Raw genomic sequence first — 14158 nt, 5'->3', positions numbered from 1 at the left:
TGCTCAGGCTTGAGTCATTTGTTAAACATTCAAGAGACTCTCGTCCCCTGATACTCTCTCCTCACTTGCCCTGTGAGGCTGTTCTGAGCTTCCCATCCACCCACCCGCAGCCCGGGCCGGAAACATCCCCAGCTCTGCCCAAGTGCTCACGGGGTGACCGCACGGACCCGGGGAAGCTCCCGTCCTGATGCTCACTGCCCTCTCTGAACTGCCTCCTCCACCCTCCCTCAGCCACCCCGAGTCTTTCTTTCTGACCTCTGGGGTGTCCCCCTCTCCAGCTGTTTGAAAGTTTCCCCCAGGCCCTGCAGACAGATGGCCTCAGAGGCCGCCCCCCCACCCAGGTCGGGCCTGCTCCCCCCGCAGCAGGGAGCAAGCTGCACAGAGGTTAAGAACTCGGCTCGGGGCCAGGCAGTCCTGAGCGGTGCTCCCGCTTCCATGGTTCACTAGCAGGGGAACTGGGATAGATGAGACCCCGTGTCACATGGTCTCCTCATCTTTACCCCAGGGGACCACGGTGCCTGCCGGGAAGGGCTATTAGGAGTCCCTCACCACCCCCTCCTCCCACACTGCTTTCTTACTTTGCTTATTTACTGTGTCTTTCGCTCTCCCGTCAGCTCGCTGAGGGGTGGGACTGGTCTCGTTCAGAGCCGAGCCCGGGGTACATACACGTGGGCGGCAAGTATTTGCAGATGGGCTAACTCACAGCCCTGGAAGTAAGTGCCATGGTCCCAACTTTACAGATGAGGACACTAAGGCTCAGAGAGGTGAAGTGACTGGCCCGAGGTCACACAGCTAGGAAGGGGAAAGCAGGGTTCAGACCCAGGACTGTGGCTGTAAAGCTCAGCTCTTTATCATGACATCCGAGGGTCCCCCGCCGTCCATGCCCTGGCCTCTGGGGGTGACCCGTCAGCAGCGGACAGAAGCAAAAGCCCCTGTCCCTCTCCTAAAGAACTTAGGATCATTCCTTCACTCAGTGACATTTATCAAGCACCTACTGTGTGCTGGGCCCTGTGCTAGGCAAGGATGACCGGCAGGGACACAGCAGGAAGGGGGTGCAGTGAGGGAGAGCTTCGCCCTGTGATGGGGGCCGAGGGGAAAGGCCCCTCACCAGCAGGAGAATGGTGACAGTCGTGAGACAGACCTGGACCCTGCGAAGCAGAACCCGCTCCTAGCTGGGTGTTTCTGGCCGTAAGTGCTGAGGAACCGGGAAATGTGGTGGGAGAGGTTAGGGAGGCTCCCTGGAAGAAGTGGCATCGAGCTGAGTGGTGAGGTTGGGGAAGGTCCGGATGAAGGAGGCAGCCGCAGACCCTGCTCCGACGCCCACAGTCTCAGGAGACCCTGCCCCGGGTGCGTGTGGCCTGGACGGAGCTTCAGGGCCCCCTTCCTTCCAGAGTCCTTCACGCCTGACCACAAGCCCCTGATGGGGGAGGCGCCTGAACTCCGAGGATTCTACCTGGGCTGTGGTTTCAACAGTGCAGGTGAGCACGAGGGCCGCCACCTTGCGCCTCTGACCCCCAGAGCACCCTCAGGCAGCGTGGGCGTGGCTCCTGGCGGGGGCGGGGCAGAGGAGGCCTGCAGGGAGGGGTGAGGTCCTATTAGCAGGCGTGCAGCACCCCAGGTGTGAGATCCGGGGCTTGGACACGGGGTGGGGGCTCTGGGCCAGGCGGCAGACCTCTGGCTCCACTCTTGCCAGGAATGATGCTAGGCGGCGGCTGTGGGCAGGAGCTGGCCCACTGGATTGTCCACGGGCGCCCGGAGAAGGACATGTACGGCTATGACATCAGGCGAGTGTGCACCGGACCCTGTGCCCTGGGATTCGGTGGAGTGGGGTACATGGCAAGGGCTGTTTAGAAAGGAGCCTTCCCTGGAATCCAGAGGGCTTCTTGGAAGAGGTGCCGGCAGGGGCGGTGCTGCAGGGGCCTGGGTTTGGCAGATCCACCGCTTCCAGGATTTCTTGTGCCAGCGTCCTGCTTGACCCTCTATGGATAGCTCCAGGATCAGCAGCGGGATCACATCACCCCACTTTGCAGATGGGGAGCCTGAGGCCTGGGGAGCAGGAGGGACCACACACATTGCCCAGGGAGTGAGGCCGAGCTGGTTATTGTTAGTACGAGGGTGGAGGCTGGGCGTCAGGCAGCCCTGAGCGGAGATGCCATCGTTCACTTCCGGGGTGACTGGAATGAGTTGGACCCAATGCCGAGCCATTTCCTCACCGTGATGCCCGGGTCATGACGCTATGTGCTGCCAACGTTGGGAGCAGCGAATGTGTCTGGGTCGGTAAAATGCTCTGGAGCCTGTCTGCAAGAAGCCCAGACAGACCTGAGCCGAGGTGGAGGGGAGCTGACGTCAGAGCTGGGTGGGGGGTGTCCTGGTCTCCACCACCCTCTGCCGGCGGGGCTAGGGTCCGCAGGCAACAGCTTGGAGGGGCGCCCCTGTGGGTGTCCGGCCTGCTCCCCTGTTACTGCTCCCGGTAGACAGCCTCCCCGGGGGGGACCCCAGTGGCCCAGTAGGGACTGGTTCAGCTCGTGCCCCCTCCTCTGCTAACCTTGCCCCTTCCTGGCCTGATGAGGACATTACACCCACTGGGGGGGGGATGTCTGGCCCCCACAGAGGCAGACAGACAGACAAGACACTGAGATTCTCCGACTGCCACCCCCTCCATGGCGCCTGGCACAACAGTCTCCTCTGTGGCTGCCTCAGAGCCCGTCTGGGGCTGCACCCACGCGCTCCCAAGAGAGGAATGTTCCAGAAATGATAGCTGCAAGGGGCCTCGGGGATGGGCCAGTCCAAGCCCCTCCTGCTACAGACAGCGAGAGGAGGCGCCGGTGGGGGAAGCCGCCTGTCTGCAGTCACTCAGGGCATGAGCTGGAGCGAGCAGGGACTGAGCTTCTGGCCTCCCTGGCGGGCGAGGGCTTCAGCCCTGGAACAGACCCGCCCCCCAGGGCTCACCCCGGGCCTCAGGGGGCAGCTTCCCGGTGCCGCAGTGTCCGCGGCTGCAGGACGAGGCTGGCCTGCCTGCACCCCGCCTGGGCCGAGGGAGACCCTGCAGGGAGGGAGCGCACAGTCCTGGATTCAGCAGGCAGCTTAGGTCTGGGCTGGCGGAGGCCCCGACCCAGTTGGGAAGGGGTCTGGGCCTCCCTCTATCGGCTGCCTTCCCTGGCAGGAGCGTCTTGTGGGCGGGTTTATGGCTCGTGGGCTGGGGGTCACAGGTCAGGAGGCAGAGGGCACGGGAAGGGAGCCCCTAAGAGCTGGGGCCTGGTGGGTCGAGGTGGGGGCAGTGAACTAGTCGACCCACCCTCGTGGCTCAGGCAGATGGTTTGCCCATCTGTGAAATGGGAGCAATGAGCCACCACCTCTCAGGGGAGTGCGTCTGAAGCTCGTCTGTGCTTCACCCAGTGCCCGGCCTGGGCAGGGTCTGGAGGGCAGGCTGTGATTTTTAGTGAAAGTCCTCGGGGTCTGAGTAAGTGGGGAGGAGGAGTCATTCCTTCTTTGAGTGAGGAGGGTGGCGCAACCCTAGCCCCGTTGGCCCTGGCCACAGGCCCCCTGCCTGCCTGCTCATGGGAGGAACGCTGCAGCTGGGTCTGCCTGGCCACAGGCAGGGGTCCGTCCCCCTGCCGATCCCCGGCCATGCTCTGGCTGAGCCTGAGCCCACGGCCCCGCCACGTGCACACGGGCACAGATCTGAGCAGAGGGGCTGGCGGTGCTGGCCAGTGGGGCACCTGCTGGAGCGGCCGTGTCTGTTGGTGTCGGGATCACCCGGGCCTGCCCTGGGTCCAGCTTCCTCTTCTGTCCCGGGGAGTCTGAGGAAGGAAATCCAGCTCTCCCCAAATCCCCAGCCGCCCGCCCCCGGTCCCCACCAGGACTCACACTCTCAAAGCCGCTAGGAAGGTCCCATCTCCCATCCTGGGAGAACCATGTCAGCTCCTAGTGACGGGGGGGGGGGGGGGGGGGGGGGGGGGAGGGGGGCGGAGTCTGATCAGAGAGGCCATCAGCCAAGGGCCGACCTCTAGCCTCCTTCTTCCCCACCTCAGCCCCTCCAAAGCCTGCCTTGCATTTCCGAACTCCACACCCCGGCACACGGCTTCTCCTCCAGGAACCCTCCCCAGGCCCCTTGGCCCGGCTCCATGGCTCCCTCTCTTGCAGCGTGTCCCAGAAGCTCCTGGCTCCGTGTGGCCCAGCAAAGGGCAGGCTGGGTTTCCTCTCGTGTGAAACGAGTCAAACCAGGGGTGGCAGGGGGTGAACAGCGAGGGGCACTCAGCCCCGGGCCTGCACTGGAAAGGAGCTCCGGAGAGCCTCGATATTACTAGTGATAATATCTGCAGTAATAAGCTCACTCCTATAGCTCCACCCCTGCCCCAGTCAGGCTGCCGTGCTTGCTAGAACTATGTGCAAAGTAAGAGTCAATTAGCCCCGATGAAGCTCGGACAGGAATCACTGAGGAAGAAACACAGATGAGGCCGTAGCTGGTGAGGAGGTGGGCCTGGAGGAGGCGTGAGGCGCCAGTAGGTGGACAGTGAGGAAGGGGACAGCCGGGGCGGCTGGTCCGAGCTGGGGCTCTGAGAGTGGGTTTGTGTGTGGGAGGGGCTGCGGGCCTGACCACAGGTGGGCCGGCAGCCGTGCAGTCGGCTCGGGTGGCCGTGGCTGTCCGCGGAGACCAGATGGACAAGCCGCTGGGAGGCTGCGGCCCCTGTACCCCCAGGAAGGCTGGAGGGGAGGGCCGTGTGTGGTGGGCGGGGGTCGCAGTGGGGAGGCTGAGCTGCCCAAGGCCCCACGGTGGGAGAGTAGAGCATGGACCCGCCCCTGAGCCCACGCCTCAGGGAGGACTCTGGCGGAGGGATGAGGGTCCAGTTTTGCCCTGGGTCCTTGGCCAGCCCTCCCCTAAGAGGCCCCCAAGGCAGTGACTGACCCCTCCATCTGCGACAGGCGCTTCCATCCCTTGCTCACGGACCACCGCCGCTGGATTCGTGAGCGCAGCCACGAGTCCTATGCCAAGAACTACTCGGTCGTCTTCCCCCACGACGAGCCCCTGGCAGGGCGCAACATGAGGACCGACCCCCTGCACGAGGTACCACACCCTGACAAGCGCGGTGACCCTCAGAAGGGCGTGCAGCGCCGCATCTCCTGGGCAGGCGAGGCGATGAGGGGGCTCAGTCATACCCAGGGTCTTCCTAATAGAACGGGCTCAGAATCCTCCCTGACTGCTGGCGGCGGGGCCCCTGAGTGGGAGGTGAGTCAGCAGGAGTGAGCATCAGCGGGTGCGCGCCAGCAGGTCGCACATCAGAGGAGGGCATGGCCACAGGGCAGCATGCCGAGGAGACGTGCTCCTGCTGGGGGAGCCTGCTTCGGCTGCCTTCCTCCCTGGCCAGCTTCTACCTGTACGATGAAACCCACCGTCAGATGCCCTTCCCGGGGCCTGGCCCTGTGCACTCTCGCAGGGCCCCCACAACCCGGGCACCTGCCCTGTGCCCCCAGCCCGTGCTTGCTTTGCTTCTCTGGGGCCTTGGGCACAGATGCTGTGCCCTCGCGTTTCTGGTTCCTGAGCACTGAGCCCAGAGCCTGACTCTTAATACGTGTTCAGGGAACGTTTGTTGAATGGGTGGATGAAGGGGGAGGCAGGAGGGCAGGCTCATGGAGCAGGCAGCACTGAAGCTGAATAAAGGAACCTCCTTCATCTGGGACTCCAGTGCCTGGACCCCAGAGGGACCCAGTGTCCCCTGCACCTCCTGGGGAGAGGCCCAAAGATGTCAATGGGTCCCAGGCTGCCCGGCCTCTTAGCTCAGCTTAGGGGGCCAGCGAGGGTCTCGGGCCCCACAGGGCCTCCCGCTCTCCCAGCCTGCCCGGGTCTTTATTCACCCTGCACGGATCCTGACGACTCTGCGGCCTCCCTGGCAAACACAGGGCTTGCTTGGCTGGCCGTGGAAGGAGAGGGGCTCAGAAGGATCACTCAGAAGTGCACAGCTTTACCCTAAGGGCACGGCACGTGGCAGGTGCAGGAGCACCTCCTGCCCAGAGAGAAATCTGAATTCACCCACGCTTCCACTTTCCCACATCATCAGCCCTGCTCATTGATGCCTCCCAACCATGGATTGTTTTATTAAAGGAGCCTACGCCCCGCAATAGCGGAAGTCCCTCCTGCGGAAGGTGACTTCTCCCCAGGTCCACTCGCCTCCATCACTCACTGTGGGGTGATCTTTTGTGTCCTCAGTTGCTGCCCCCTTGGATGTCCAAGGAGGACATTTCTGGTGTGTCACCATTTGGCAGTGTGACCTTGGCCCCCTCTCTGCCTGCTCAGGGTCTGGGTGGTCCACGGGGCACCTGTCCACAGCCTTGGGCTTGCCTGTGGACACAGGGCCCTTCCAAACATGAGAGTAAGATTATCTTTTTTTCCCCAAACCAGATTTATTTTCAAAGAAATCTGCCACTCCAGGACTTTATTGCGTCCATGTGATATTGTGACTTAGAATAAGAAACAGGTATAGTCTTTGTCCAGTTCCCTGTCTGGCAGGAAGTTCTGAACCCTTGGAATTTCCTCCGTGATGAGAGCCATAAAGGTGCCTTTTGTTATGTTAATGGGATGACTTTGGGCCGAACCTAAGGATGGAGGCTGCATGCCAGGGAACCCAGCTGGATGCCCCGTGATTAGGGGACAGGAACTTTTGGTCCCACCCCTGGCCTCTGGGGAGGGAGAGGGGCTGCAGGCTGATTCAATCAGTCGTGCCTATGTACTGAAGCCTTCCTAAAAACCCCAAAGGAGATGTGGAGAGGCTCCCCTCCAGGCTGGGGAGCGCATGGAGATTTGGGCAGAGTGGCGCTCAGAGGAGCCCAGAAGCCCCCTGCCCTTCCCCACCCCTGGCCCGACGCCCCTCTTGCATCTGGCTGTTCCTGAGCTTTAACTTCCTGCACTCCTCCAGCGATCCAGTGGGTAAAACCGCTCTCGGGGTCTTGTGAGCTGCTCTAGCAAATCAGGCCGCCCCGAGGAGGGGTCCTGACCCACAGCTGGTCGGTCAGGAGTGCTGGTAACAGCCGGAGTGGAGGTGGGGACGGCCCCGTGGGACGGGGCCCCCAACCCAGGGACTCTGATACCGTCCCGGGGTAGACAGTGTCAGAATGGAGCCGGATTCTTGGACACGGTCCTGGTGTCTGAGAATTGCTGGGTGTTGCGGGGGCGGTCCCCGCACACAGGCACGTGTGAATTAGGCCCAGGAAACCAATTTAGTCTGTTACATTTTTGTCTCGTGGCAAAGTACACATAACATAAAATTTGCCATTTTAACCATGTTAAAGCACACAATTCAGGGAGATTTAAGGACGTTCAGGATGCTGTGTGACCATCACCACCACCTAAAGGAGACCCCGCGCCCATGGTGCAGGGTTTCCCCATTCTCCCCAACCCCCGCCCCGCCTAGAAAAACCACCCATGGGGTTTTCTGTGTCTGTGGATTTGCCTGTTCTGGACGTTTCGTGTGAGTGGAGCCATGCAACACGTGACCTTCCTTCCCCCAGCCTGCTGGGCTTGAGACTGGCCCGTGGTGCATCCCGTGCCAGAACTCCGTTGCTCGTGAGGGCCGACCCCTGCTCCACCGTGCGGGCTCGCGCGCTTAGTCACCCGACGCGTCGTCAGCCGGTGGACACTTGGGTGGTCTCCACCTGCCGGCTGCTGTGAACGTGGGTGTGCAGAGACCCACTGTGTCCCTGTTGTCGCTTCTCTCGGGGGATGAGGGGGACCTAGGAAGGAGATTGCCGGTCTGTCCCAGCAGCGGACAACGCAGCACAGATGGGGGGCCAGGGGGTGCTGAGACTGTAGAAATTCCTTTCTCCCGGTTCTGGAGCCTGGGAGGCCCAGAGCCAGGTGCCCGCTGCCCGGCTCCAGGTGCGGCCCCTCTGCCTAGCTGCTGGAGGCCTCCTGGGATCAGGGCCCCACCCCGTGACCTCACTCCACCCTAACCCCCTCTTCATGGGCCCCATCTCCAAATGAGGTCCCACTGGGGGTTAGGGCTTCAACATAGGAATTTGGGGGGTGCAATTCTGTCCCTAGCAGGTGTCTCAGTAGGTTGGGGACTCTTGGAGTGGGGCAGGGGGAGCTGGGGGCGGGGCTCTGGGGCAGGCATGGGGTCCTGGCTCCCAGCACGAGGACCTCTTTGCCCTCTGCTCCTTGGGGGGTCACTCATTGCCCTGCCTGGGGTTAGTCTGGCCCGGCCTGAAGGGTGCTTGTTCCCCACCCCTACCTAGGAGCTACTTTCACAAGGCTGTGTGTTCCAGGAGCGACAGGGCTGGGAGCGGCCCGGATGGTTTACTCCCCAAGGCACAGCTCCGGTGAGTAGGCACCCGGGCCTGGCCCCCCTCTGTGCCCGTCCCCCACCCCACCCACCCCTGCTGCCCAAGGTGGGGCCTGTGGGACGGTGAGTCGTCTTGTGTGCAGGAAGGCTGAGCCCCCTGCAGATCTGCCCGTGAGCACGAAACCCCTCCCCTGCAGATGTCCCCAAGGCTGTCAATCACCGCCTCAGCGGCCAGGCCTTCCAGGGCTCGGAGAAGCCCGGGGCCCCTGGGAAAGCTGGTGTTCCACAGTGCGGGGGCCGCGCACAAGATCCTCCCCGCCCCCCCCCCCCCGTGTGTAGGAGAAATTAGTGCATCTTCTCATAATTTTGTTCGTATATTTTTGGCAACTGCAACTGTTATTTTATGTTAGTAGGAGGATTTAGCACCAAATTAGGCATTTCATGTTAGTTTGTAAGCTGGGATTTCACAGCCTCCTGGCCTCTGGGTGCCCTCCTGGGGGCTCCCCAGCACCCCCCCAGTGCCTCCCATGGGCCTGGGGTTGTCAGAAAAGAACCCAGACCATCCTGCTTGTGAAACTCGGGGGCTGGGGTCTGCTGGAGCAGCACTGTGATGCTTTCAGCCCAATCAGGGGGATAGTATTTGATCCAGATTTGTGCAAATTGAAATCCCTCTCCCGCTGCTCTGTTTTACCAGTCCCCTTCCTGTGCATCCACCTCCCATCTCCATAGCAACCCTCGGCCCAAGGCCAGTCCCAGGGCATCCTGGGGCAAGTGAGGCAGAAGTCAGAGCTCACTAATGCCCAGAGGTCAGTGTTCTCAGGCTCCTCGGTCCTGGCCCCTTCTCCAATCGGCCTATAGAGACCCTTGCTCTCCGCCCAGGAGCACGGAGCTCCTCTTGAAGTCCTAATCACCGGAAGGACAGACAAACCCATGAGGATGGAGGAGGCAGGCTCTCTAAGACACCAGGGGGAGCAGCCTGTGCCCAGGAGGCTGAGAGGCTGGGGCCACCAGGACAGGATGGGCCTTGAGCAGAGCCCTCTGTATCCCAGCTGGCCTGTCCCTGGAAGCCCCTGTCCCCTGGAATCCATGGGAGAGCAGAGGACACTGGAGCAGGGATCGGGAACATTCCCTTGGGCCGGAGATGGGCAGGCTCTGCACCCTCTCACCTGGGAGCCATCCTGGGTGTCTAGGGCACGGAGTGATAAGACATCCCCCAAATCCCGGATGCCCGGCCAGGCTGCAGCGAGCTGGAATGTCCCTTCTGGGGTCTCAGGGGCCAGTGGGAGCCGCGCCTGCAGGGCAGGGAGAAGACTGTCTGCAGAGGCCCCTCCCAGATGCCAGGGCTTGAGTGGGGCTCGGGGCAGCAGAGTGGCCCAGTGCAGTCAGAACCTCACACTCGGCTCTTGCCTGGGAAAGGAGGCTGGGCAGGGCTGGCCGGGCTGCAAGGTGACAGTTGACTGGCTCCCTCAGAAGCAGCAGAGGTGGGGAAGGGCCTCTTGGCTTGTGGACCTCTCCACGCTGCTGACAGGTGCAGGACGGGCCAAGGCAAATGGCGGTGGAGGAACCAGCCTCTGGGGCCCACCCGCCACCAGGTCTATGCCAGGCCTGTCAGGTCCTTGCCTGTGACCTGGGCAAGCTTTAGCCTCTCTGCCTCAGTTTCCCGTCTGTAGAAAGGATCTCCCTCCCTAGAAGCTTGAGGCCCTCGGAGCAGGGCGTGGTCCTGATTGGGATGGCAATGGCATTGGGCCCCCAGCTCCGTCACCCTGGTCTTCAGTGGGCTGGTGCCGGGGCCTTATCCTGCTGCCTTAGCCTTGCCTCAAAAGCCCTGATGGTGGCCCTGATGTCCCTGGTGACCGCCCCCCTTGCCTCCCTGTCAACCCCATCTCTCCCTTCCCTGGGTCCACCCAACTTCTTCTCCATCCTCCTGGGCCCCAACCAGCACAGCCCAGACTCCCTACCGGCTCTCAGACACACCACCACAGCCGTTAAGGTGTCATCTGTGCAAGGGATTACGGACGGCCTGAGCCCTGTTCCTTCCCCCTGCCCCTGCACGCACAACACACCCCTCCAGAGGGCAGCTCGGTGAGGCTGGGCCAGATCGTCTGCTCCATCTCTGCCTCTGCGGGACCCAGCTCCCTGCCTGCCGGGCCGCACGTGTGTGTGTGTGTGTGCACGCATGTGTGCATGTAGGGAGGGACAGAGGAACGGAGGGAAGGGAGGAGTAGGAGGACCGTGACGGTGTCTTCTCCCAGGTTCTGCAGTACGACTATTACGGGGCCTATGGACACCAGGCGCACGGAGACCATGCCTACGGCCGCCTGCTTGGGGACGAGTATACGTTCGACTTCCCGCCGCACCACGATGTGGTCAGTGCCGAGTCCCCTGCCCCCACCCCTGGTGGAGCCGGAGGGCCCCGTGCTTGACTGACTCCGTTTTGAGGAGGAATCTGTGATGTTTTCCCGGCCTCCTCTGTACCAGGGCTTGGCCCGCGGTTAGGCTGAGGGCAGTATTACTGCTTCCAGGTGGGCTGGGGCTGGCTGTGTGGCCCCAGGCCAGGGGCTGCCCTCTCTGAGCCTCCATCCCTCCTGCCCTGGAGCTGTTCTGAGGGGAGCTTTCGCGAGACCCTGTGAGTGACTAGCTCCTTCCTCCAGGCCCAGCGTGGTGGGCTTTTGCCTGTGGCTCTCACACAGCAGATCCGGGACACAGAGATCCCAGACCGGCCCCTCCAGGGGACAAGCAGAGGGTCTGTGGTCTGGGGTTTGAGTGTGGCCCCTCTGGCTCCGGAAGTGGGCAAGTGAGGCTGGTCAGATGGTGACCCCAGCCACTCATTGCCCCGGCCCGAGTGCCTGGCTCCCGACTGCTGCCGGGGTGGGGGTGACAAGGACTTGGGGCCCGGCCACCCTCTGCAGTCTGCACCACGCAGAGATGTTCTCATGGGCAGTGTCTACAGAAAACAACACCAGCTGCCATGCGGGGCGGCACAGCCATTTGGTAAAGGGATCACCCAGTAGAACATGGCCCGGCCTGTGTCCTCGTGGCTGCCCCGGGAGAGGGAGCACGGCCTTAGCCGCCCCCTGAGGTGGGCGTGAAGCCAAGGCCTCCACCTGCGGGTGCCCGGCCCAGGGCGGCCTGGGAAGCAGCCGCGAGGAGGAAGGCAGCCAGCCAGCTTCCTGGGTGTGTGGCCTCTGAGGTCACCTGGGGCCCTGGCTCAGAAGGGCCCTGCGCCGGGATTAACACTGCTGTCGCCACCTTGAAACTCTTCATACTTTCGGAACCAGGGCCCACGGTTCCATTTTGCACTGGGCCTCACAAATGCTGCAGGTGGTCCCGTGATCTCCCCCAAGCTTGCTCTCCTGGTGAAGGCACCGGAGGAGGGGCTTGGGAAATGGAAGCAGAAGGCGTGTGCGTCCGGAAGCTCCCGGAGTCCCCGGCGCTGCCTCTCGGGGAGCGAAGGGGGCTCCGTCTGGCACTTCAGGGCCGGCAGGACGTCTGGCCCTTGGGGACGTGGGAGCTCGGAGGGGATGCCAACTTGGCTTGATGGCTTCATCCAGCCTCCACAAACACGTCTGAACAGTCCCGAAGCATGAAACACGCACTTGTTCTCGACGTTGGCAACCTCCCCAGTCCGGGGAGACGAGAGTCAGCCTGGAGACTGTTTTGGGTTTTGCTCTGCAGCCCCAGCAGCGTCAGCGAGGGTCCCGCAGCGCCTGAGGGGTCGCAGGAGCTCCACAGAGGGGAGTGGTGTCTGCAGAGGGGTGGAGGTGCGGCATCGGGGGCTCGGGAGTGGTGCAGCCCGGGTGGGGTGCCAGCCCTCCCGGGGAAGCCCGATCGGGTCCTTGGCTGGTTTCCCTGGTGTAAATACTCTCACCACTCACTCCGATACACCCACGCGGCGCCACTGGATGCGGAGCTGGGCGAGACACACACCGCTAGACAGACCTGGCCCTGGGCACGTCTGTGGTCTTCCCGCTGGGGAGCCCCCTCCCCCCCTCCCCCGCCGCCAACCTCGTCCCCTCCCCGGGCCTCGAAGGGCACTTAGCGCGAGGTGGCTCGCGGCAGTTTCCTTGTCAGAGATGGTGGACGGACCGCGGGGTGGGGGGAGGTCACACAGGTCCCCGACCCACAGTGAGTGCTCGGTGGGGGGTAGCTTTGCTGCTACAGTTTTCTCTTCTGTCATAACAATAAGGTTGGTGCCTCTGCTTGGCAGCTGGGTGATGTGTTCAGAGCAAAGAAGCAGGGGTGAGGTGATGGAAGACCAAGGAGAAAAACACACGGATAACACGGGGCTTGGAGGACCTGGCTGGGGCATCTGTAGACCATCAGCGGGGCTGTTGGGCTCTCTTTGTAAAAATACAGAACAGCTTTATTGAGCTAGAATTCACATACCATACAGCCTGTCCCTTTCAAGTGTACAATTCCACGTTTGTTAGTGGACTCCTGGGCAGAGCACCGTCCCCACCATCGGATGTTAGAACACCTTTGTCTACCTGCAGAAGAAATCCCGGCCCGCTAGCCGTCACCCCCCGCCCCCCACCCTCTCCCCACCGTGTCCCCACCCACGGGCGGCCACTAAGCTACTTCTGTCCCTACAAATTCACCTCGCTGGGACATTTCAGAGCAGGGACTCATACAGTGCGCTGTCTTTCGTGACTGGCTTCTTTCACCCAGCACAGTATTTTCAAGGTCCATCCACGTTCTAGGGCATATCTGTGCATCACGAGTATTCCATTACACGGATATACTGCAGTGTGTCTGGTCATCTGTGGATGGACACTCAAGCTATGTCCACGTTTCAGCTGCTGTAAATGGTGTCGCTACGATTGTGCGTGGACAGGGGTCTGTGTGCACCTAGGTTTTCATTTCTCATGGGTAGATACTAACAGTGTTGGTGAACTAAGGTTTGTATGTGGTGTGAGGACAGGGGTCTGTGTGCATCTAGTTTTCATTTCTCATGGGTAGATACTAACAGTGTTGGTGAACTAAGGTTTGTATGTGGTGTGAGGAAGGGCTCCAACTTCCTTCCTTGCATGTGGCCGTCCAGCTTTGTCAGTACCATGTTTTGAAGATTGTTGCTTCCCCCCGCCTTGCCATGGCCTTGGCATTCTTGTGGGGAGTCAGTGGACCATAAACATGAGGGCTTATTTCTGGACTGTCAACCAGATTCCAGTGATCTATATTTATATCCTGTGTTAGTGCCCCTCTGTCTTGATTACAGTAGTTTTGTAGTGAATCTTTAAATTGGGAAGCGTGAGTTTCCCAGCTTTGTTCTTTTTTCTCAAAATTGTTTTAAGTGTTCTGCGTCCCTTGCATTTCTGTATGAATTTTAGGATCAGTTTGTCAATTTCTGCCAAGAAGCCAGCTGCAGTTTTAATGGGGATTGTGTGGAATCTGGATCAATTTGGAGAGCATTGTCATCTTAGCACTAGTCAAGTCTTCATTTTATAAACATGGGATGTCTTTCCATTCATTTAGGTCTTCTGCAGTTTCTTTCAAAAATATTTGCCAAGTGTTTAGAGTACAAGTTCTGCACTTTTGTTAAATTTATTCGTAAGTATCTATAAATTCTTTTTGATGATGTTAAGTGGAATCATTTTCTTAATTTCATTTTTGATTGTCCACCGTCAGTGAAATGAAAAACAAAACAATAGTTTTTATTTGTCTGTTGTACATTGACCTTGTATCCTGCTATCTTGTTGAACTATTTTGTTAGTTGTAATAGTGTTTTAGTGGGTTCCTAGGATTTTCTATATGCAGGATCATGTCATCTGCAAATAGAGATCATTTTACTCTTCTTTTCCAAGCTTGATGCCTTTTATTACTTTTTCTTGCCTAAGTGCTGCCCTGGTTAGAACCTCCAGTACGATGCTGAGCAGAAGTAGCAA

General features: G+C 60.5%; 1 protein-coding gene across 7 annotated transcripts in view; it reads left to right on the top strand.

Annotated features, from left to right (window-relative positions):
- Positions 1–14158, top strand: part of SARDH (sarcosine dehydrogenase) — a 61147-nt gene that overhangs the window by 16919 nt on the left and 30070 nt on the right. For 5 of the 7 annotated variants that reach the window (XM_045883470.3, XM_064580029.1, XM_045883469.2 and 2 more), the window contains 5 exons: positions 1392–1478; positions 1694–1784; positions 4924–5065; positions 8230–8313; positions 10529–10642. In XM_045883470.3, the coding sequence (XP_045739426.2) occupies positions 1392–1478; positions 1694–1784; positions 4924–5065; positions 8230–8313; positions 10529–10642 (518 nt within the window). The remainder of the gene's footprint in view (positions 1–1391; positions 1479–1693; positions 1785–4923; positions 5066–8229; positions 8314–10528; positions 10643–14158) is intronic. The other 2 variants (XM_054509481.2, XM_064580031.1) reach the window with 2 other exon arrangements.

This window comes from Mirounga angustirostris, unplaced genomic scaffold (genome assembly GCF_029215605.1).
Source record: "Mirounga angustirostris isolate CCGP_5_RB_7025 unplaced genomic scaffold, mMirAng1.0.hap1 SCAF_15, whole genome shotgun sequence".
NCBI lineage: Eukaryota > Metazoa > Chordata > Mammalia > Carnivora > Phocidae > Mirounga > Mirounga angustirostris.
The sequence above is the reverse complement of the archived record's forward strand: the minus strand, read 5'-3'. Positions and strand labels throughout refer to the sequence as shown.